Source organism: Oncorhynchus gorbuscha, linkage group LG23 (assembly GCF_021184085.1).
Source record: "Oncorhynchus gorbuscha isolate QuinsamMale2020 ecotype Even-year linkage group LG23, OgorEven_v1.0, whole genome shotgun sequence".
In the NCBI taxonomy this organism is placed as follows: domain Eukaryota; kingdom Metazoa; phylum Chordata; class Actinopteri; order Salmoniformes; family Salmonidae; genus Oncorhynchus; species Oncorhynchus gorbuscha.
Genome location: NC_060195.1, coordinates 20,468,614 through 20,476,194, shown reverse-complemented (window position 1 = coordinate 20,476,194; position 7,581 = coordinate 20,468,614). Strand labels below are relative to the sequence as shown.

Genomic DNA, 7,581 nt, shown 5'->3' with positions numbered 1-7,581 from the left:
TCCAGGTATCTGTGACATTCTTCATCCTATTAACTGACCATAACAAAACTCCTCCAATCCCAAAGCGTCCATCAACAACCACTATTTGCGAGGCATCTTATATTGATCTGGCAGTTTAAAAGTTTTTTTTTTTAAATCATATTTGGAAGCTTTCGAAATAACATGTCTGGTACAATATTCAAATCATAAAAGGAAAAAGGAATACTGCCACCTTCTGGACAACATCAACATGTTTTTTTTTTCTTGCTTTCTTATGTTGGACAAAAACATTTCAGCAGTATAAGTGTAATACAAAATGTATTTTGTAGCCTGTAATTGTAACCCTTCACGAATACAATTGTGGATGCTGAGAAAATGAGAATAGCACAAAAAGTCAATATTCTTTCCTTATAAAGAAGTCTGCATGGGCATGTTGGAGCAATACAGAACGAATAAACAATCTAAAGTGCTGCATGCTAGCAGATTAACTTTAATCCTGATTGACTATAAAAGAAAGCCACAAATATTCAATAGTATTCATGATTATGATACAGTTGTCAAACAATACACTTTTTTTTAGAGAAGTAAAAAAGGAATTTCTTGAGAGAAGATTACAGCTACAACAAAGTAAATCAAATTCCATGATTAGGAAGAGACTGGGGGGAAATCTACAATATTACAAGGCAGCCTCCTTGAAGAAGAGCTAGAGGAAGAATAATATTGTTTGTATAGAACTAGAATGCTGTGGGGCACATGGGAAGCAAGATACAATGAATGTTGATAACTTTGTTGAGTCATGTCTTCTTTAAGAGCAATACAACATGTATTACAGGAAGACCACAACTCTCATGCTTCGTCTTCCACCCAGCAGCAGTGTTTTTATCTTAGTACTCCAGTCCCTCCGTGCCATTTCTCATCCATGAAACTTAACAATACCAAAGAGGTTTGTGAAGAAGCCAGGTGCTGACATGTTCACATCTGGCAGGGGTGTGTGTGTCTGATGTTTGAAGAAACTGAAATGGTGAATGAGGGGGCTGGCAGTCGCCCCCTACTTCAGAAGAAGAACTCAATAGAAAAATATCTTTGCTCCATCTTGGATATCCCCTCTTCTTATCCTGCAATCCTTAACCATCACCTGTGAAGGGAGTACATTGACATCAGCCGTATACCAAATACTTGACAGCTGCTGGCCTATTGGTACTTATTCATCACCATTTGATCCAGGCAGGTGTGACAGTGCCATACCTAGTTGCCATTGATTTGTGGCGGAGGCAGAGGCAGTGTTCCCCCGTGATCAATGGCCGCCCTCTCTCTGTTGCGACTCTCCCTCTCCTCATCCTCCTCATCCCGCTCCTCATTCCCACTGTGATTCTTACAGTACAGCCTGGAGAAGAGACAATGGTGTAATATCAACTTATATCTTTACGAAGGTTACATTGAATTACAGAAAGGACAGGAATATTAACTTGAGGATTATTATTGAGGTCTGTCAGGAGCAAATAAATTATACTTTATTTAAGTAGTTGCAATGTAATTAATCACCAACAGCAAAGTGTTTATTTTAGGAACCAGAAGAAAACTATCCATAGGTGATGACTTGACACCTGAAAATGAGAAAGCAGAGGGGGTTCTCACTTGTAGATGCCACGAGCCATGTTCTCTATGTACTTGGCCTTGTCCTGCAGGCCGCAGTGATAATGATAGGTCTTCACACAGGCTTTGATCTCACAGCCAATAGTGGCTCCCAACTGGGTACACAGGGTACATTTCTGGAAGAGACCATCAATATACATTTACATTTTGTAATTTAGCAGACGCTCTTATCTAGAGCAACTTACAGTCAGTGCATCCAACTAAGGAAGGTACATCCATAGAACTATAATACTTATTTAATAGGATCTCTATGGGTACATCAATCTGATTGGTAATACACCAATAGGTCTCTGATATAGCATTGGCGACTTTCAAGGATCTTCCCCCATATTCAGTAGAAATGCATGAAAATTCTCTGCAAATAAAATGTTATTAGTTGCTAGTGCTAGTAAGCTACTTGTCCCACTGAGCAACCCTTGTGTCTTCACATTACCATACTACAGTGCTATCTGCAAGGTTCTCACCATTCTCTTCCCCCTCTTGATTTCCTGAATGACTGTTTTGATGTCAAAGTTCCCAAATTCAGCCCGTGAGGAGGTAGTGAGTTGGACGGTTCCCGATGAGAACAGCTGCCAGGTAGGAGTGACGACCAGGTCAGATGACAAACAGGGCAAATCAGAGTATAACAGAAAATACCTTTAAAATGGATTGTGCTTTTCTGATCCATACATCTTCCAGAAAGTAATTCTTGGACAAACAATAGCATATAGACCATCTTCAGCAGAATTTTTTTTTTCTTCTGATGAACAATGATTGTTACTGCTTAGTACAGACTGACAAGTGATGAGATCATTCTTACCATGCACTTGTAATGTGCAGCAACCTTTTTTGCATTATCTGCATGTAACACGCCCCGCATCTCGTTCTCCTCCTCTCCGGAGTGGCAGAAGCCACAGCGCTGTCCACCATCCCCAGAGCCCCTCAGAGGGGACCTGTCCCTCTGAAAGACAGACACACACCTCAGGATACATGTTCAGGGCAAATGTTTTGTGTGTGTGTGTGTGTGTGTGTGTGGTCTTACATGCGAGGAGCTCTCATCATCTACACCTTGAGAGGAGGTCGAGCGTGTGTCCTCTGATTGGCCACGGGATCCAACTTTGATTCGCTCTTTCTCTAATCTCCCACGCCCCCTACTCCGTGGAGGGGAGGAGTCTGAGTCATTGGCAACACCTCCTTGTTCCTGTTCATCTGAAAAATATCAAATTGGATACATCAATACACCGGCAATTCACCCTCAACAACAGTATAGAGAGTTAATCCCCGTGTTCTACTTTAAAAGTGTCAAAATAAAAGCCATCCCTTGTGTGCTGAGCATCACATAGAAGATAAGTTAGATACCTTCACTGGCATCCTGGGAGGCATCCTGGGAGGCATCCCGGTGTTTGCGACAATACACACTACATCCAAAGACAGAAATATTAGGATCATTTTTAACAGAAATGTCAAGCTAAATGTTTTAATAAGGTTATGTACACAGGGCACTTACAGGTAGCTCCCTTGTGAGGGATTCTCTTTGACCTGGGCCTTGTCCCATACTGCGCAGTAGTAGTGATACGTCCGCCGACATGTCTTCACATCACAGCCAACGGTGGCACCAGGCCGATGGCAGGACCAACACATCTGAAGGGGAGGAGAAGAACCAGACTTCCCATCTCACTAGCTGAACCTGGCAACTCACCGTGGTATATGAGTCCTAAAAGGCACACCATTCCCTATTTTTTTTTTTTTTTTTTTTTTTAACCTTTATTTAACCAGACAAGTCAGTTAAGAACACATTCTTATTTTCAATGACGGCTGGCAGTTAACCCTAGTGGGTTAACTGACAGCTCGGGGGTTTGAACTCGCAACCTTCCGGTTACTAGTCCAAAGCTCTAACCACTAGGCTACCCTGCCGCCCCTATATTGTGCACTAGTTGACCAGAGTTGCCGTAGTGCACTAATAGGGATTAGGGTGCCATCTAGAACACATTCCAAATGTGAGGACATGCGGGAATATCTTGCCATGGAGACTCACAAGTTTATTCCCCCTCTTGATCTCCTTTCTCACGTCCTGGACAGAAAACCCCCCGATGTTCTCGTTGCAGTCTGAGTGAGATGTAACCAGGGCGGAGGAGAAAAGCTGCACAGGGCAATGACAAAATCATTCAACAGAAAACTTGGGACACCACACGCAATAACTATGTTCTACTTCTCAGAGAGCAGAACTAGGGCTGGCACTACTACCATGTAACTGACAGTTATGGATGAAGACTTAAAAGAAAATAAGTCATAACCGTTTTTAAATAGTTTTTTAACAGCTGACTGAAGATGGGATGGCTGGGTATTCATGCAGTCGAGTTCAGTGGTGACATGGACTCATAATGTGATGAAACTTTTTGCTCCTTGCTGAAACAAGCAAGTTGTAGTTGCAATGAGTCTTCGGTTGCCTAGGCAACATCACCCTCCCTGCAGCAGCACACATAGAAATATCATTAATAGAACAGGCTTGGAATCACTAACCCTGGCAATTTGACTGGTAAACTCATGGGTACGCTCACAATGGCTGTCTGGTATTTATATATAAATTCCATGGTAATGTAATATGTTCATTCAAATTATATTAACTGATGTGGCTCATTTCTTCCTGTTTTGCTCCTCGCAATGGCTGCCAGTCCACCCATTATGCCATCATTGACTTGAATGGGGACGCCTGTTCTATTAATTCTATTTCTATGGCAGCACATGCAGTCTGAAGAGGAGAGAATGTGAGTCATTTTTTGGGGGGCCGCGGCCTGGCCAATTTCCATCAACCAAAATTCCATGACCGTCAAAGCCCTAAGAAGAATAATGTTTTACAACTGAGACACAATGACACTCCCTGCTAATCGGAATTATAAGCTACAATACAGAAACATATCTGATTGTAGGGCCGGGATGATACCAGTATTGCAATATCTTTTCCATGGCAAAAATGAAAACACGAATCAGACCATACTGTTTCGTCCTGATAAAAACCCGCTGTATGTCAAATATTGTTTGGAAGCTTGGAAAATAAGCAGGTGTAACTCAGGATGACAACAATGTTTGTTTCCAACATTAGGGTGGTTTTCCTAAAGAAGTTCAATCCGCTTCGAGTTTAGTTTCCTTGCCACGATAATAATGAGTATCGTGATACTGGTATCATCCCGGCCTTATATGATTGCTTTTGTAACAGTATTGCTTACATCCCTCTCTTTGGCCCATCCTGGGCTCAAACCAGGGACACTCTGAACACAATGACAACTGACACCCACGAAGCATCGTAACCAGTCACTCCATAAAGCCGGGTCCCTTGCAGAGCAAGCGAAACAACTACTGAAAGGTCTCAGAGCGAGTGACGCCACTGATAACAAGCTAGCCATTTCACATCGGCTACACCTACAGTGTCTCAAAACTCAGTGGTTCACAATGATCTGTTTTTTAACCTGGAACATGGATATCAATCCTGTCATATTGTGGAGTGAAAACTTAAATATGGTTTTATATGATAGTTAAATTGGTTGGCATAGAGAAACCCTTATGGATGGCCAATGCGTACAGTAGTCAGCGCTATACCACCGACTGGGGGGGGGGGGGTCTTCTCACCATGCACTTATGGTGGGCTGCCACCTTCTGGTTGTCTGACACTAGCAGCTGTCCACACTCCTTGTCCCGGTTCGTCCTGCAGAAGGCACATTTTCGCAGCTTGGCTGCCGCTCCCTTCCTCTGTGCCGACATGGTCGGTCTCTCTCACAAAGTCTCTCGTCGTCTCCTGTATCGTCTCTGTAACAGTCAGTGAGCTCTTCTGTTCGTGAGAGGGAGAGAAAGAATGAGAGGTAATCACCTGATAGCGGCATCAAGTTGACCTTGTTAGTAAACCTCACTAGATACTATAGATTACACTAGACAGGTAAGGTACAGGTTTATTGCTGTCAGCGAATCATTTTTTAAAAATTGTATTTTATGCAAATGTAACATTTATTTTACTAGGCAAGACAGTTGTGTTAAGCAAATGTTTATTTGCAGTGATGACCTATAGGGGAACAGTGGGTTAACTGCCTTGTTCAGGGGCAGAACAACATATTTTTACTTTGTCAGCTCAGAGATTCAATTCAGCAACCTTTCGGTTACTGGCCCAATGCTCTAACCACTAGGCTCCCTGCCAGAAAATGATATCTGAAGGTATTAAAAACTGTTAAGGCCCTCCAAGTTCCTCAAATCTAGACCTACATATGAAACCATACCGTTGCTGGAGGTGGCCTACTGTGTTTCATGGATACAGCGCTAACATGTTGTGTAATCATCAGTGAAACAAAAGGTGACTTTGATTGAGACTTGGAGACTAATAAAGTAGGGGTGGGCCTGTGGAACATTTCTCCTGTTTTTGGGATGTTAAGCCCCTCGGCTACTGCCAATTCCATTGTTGGTGTAGGTGTGGTGTATCTGTGTGTACATGCATGTGTTGGAAGAACAAAAAAGTCAAGTCAATTGCTGAAAGACGGTAGAATACATTTTATGATCTAGAAGTGTAGAGGACCAAAACCTACAATATTGTCAAATCAACAATAGTCAAAAGTCTATATAAATTACAATAACTCATAGAATTAATTAGGTTAAGATATAATATTTTAATAGGAAATGGAGACATTATATACAAACACTGAAAAGTGAGAGGCCCTGATCACAAAAATCTGAAATACGCCATAAAAATTAAAGGTAAAAGTTGTATTTCACAGTAACATTCAATCTCTATAACCTCATGTTCTCCTAATAACGAAACGGAGTGTTTTTAATCACAATGGCATGCACCGCAACGCCTTGGGTTTAAACACAGCTGCCATGATAGCTCAGGAAGCTCTCACAGCGACGGGCGGCAACAACGCAGCACAACGTGCATGCTCACCAGCCAAGTAAACAACGAAGGATATATAGGTACTAAACTATCAATGAAATCTTCAAGAATTACACACGAAACACAGTGACAGGTAGTGCTACGAACAGTTTAGATTAATGATCGGGTTGGTTTGTTTTTTGGGGGGAACATCGCGAACACAATCTTGTCAAAATACTATTTATTTCAGTGTAAGTTTTGAAATAAAAAAGGGGTGTGTGTGCCTCTTCTAAACTGTATAAGAACACTACTATTTGGGTACACTGCTCATCGAAAGACGAACACTGTAGGCCCTCGTCGTAGGACAGAAAGGCCCGAACCAGTAAAACAAAGATAGTCCTTTCCTTTTGTGATCATAACTAACCTTTTAAACATACTTTATTCTAGTATATTTCTGTTCAGGGTGTAGAGGCGCGGGTAGGTTTTGAGTGCTTTCTACGCAGAGCGCCATACGTGATGTATTCACATTCAGCAGTGAACACGGACTTCAGCGAGCTTGTCCGTCAGCAATTCCCATCGACCTAAAACCTAACAATAGTTACCTGATAAAAAAAGACCGATCATTCCTTTAGTACAGTGCCGAAAGATATTTAGATCTTACCAGTCTCTGTGGGATTTTGTCACGTTGCTGTGCTGGATAGAAGGGGTGAAAGTGTGTTCAAGAGTGTGTGTGTGTAGTTTCCCCCTTTTTTTAATCAGTGATCGCTTGTGTTAGGTTTCAGCACTGCGTAGCATTCGAGTGACGTTGCGCACTGCAAAAAAAAAAACTTAAACACGCCCCCACGCTTTGCACGCACATTTTCCCCTTGAAAATTATGTACCAAGCACTGATGCCATTGAACAAATAAGGGAGTGGTCGAAATGTACACCATTGTTACACGGAGAAAAATGGGGGAGGGTCATTGCATTTTCAATTTCAGTCAGGGGGAACATCTGTACAGGGGGGAGGATTTATTATTATTTTATTTAGTCCAGGGGAAGGTCATGTAATTTGCAATCAATTAACGAACCTGGTTTGTGGTAATCTAAGAGCTGGCCATACCATTATAGGTTCAGCGGTG

At 42.1% G+C, this 7,581-nt stretch overlaps 1 protein-coding gene across 1 annotated transcript; it reads right to left on the bottom strand.

The window, feature by feature from the left end:
• Positions 1-280: 280 nt before the first annotated feature.
• Positions 281-7,279, bottom strand: phf6 (PHD finger protein 6). The gene is made up of 11 exons (XM_046323136.1): positions 7,122-7,279; positions 5,236-5,434; positions 3,647-3,751; positions 3,119-3,252; positions 2,971-3,029; positions 2,654-2,820; positions 2,432-2,572; positions 2,097-2,201; positions 1,615-1,748; positions 1,225-1,363; positions 281-1,114 (listed from the first exon to the last, which is right to left on the bottom strand). Exons 2-10 carry the CDS (start codon positions 5,365-5,367, stop codon positions 1,225-1,227), a joined length of 1,116 nt encoding a protein of 371 aa, XP_046179092.1. The 5' UTR covers positions 5,368-5,434; positions 7,122-7,279; the 3' UTR covers positions 281-1,114.
• Positions 7,280-7,581: the final 302 nt, after the last annotated feature.

Bases quoted from the DNA above. Each gene is read 5' to 3' on its own strand.
- phf6 (XM_046323136.1), bottom strand. From the start codon at position 5,367: ATGTCGGCACAGAGGAAGGGAGCGGCAGCCAAGCTGCGAAAATGTGCC. The intron at 2,821-2,970 runs GTATCTAACTTA...GATATTTTTCAG, and splicing joins CTCCCAGGATGCCAGTGAAG to ATGAACAGGAACAAGGAGGT. The intron at 2,202-2,431 runs GTAAGAATGATC...CCTACCTGGCAG, and splicing joins CTGCACATTACAAGTGCATG to CTGTTCTCATCGGGAACCGT.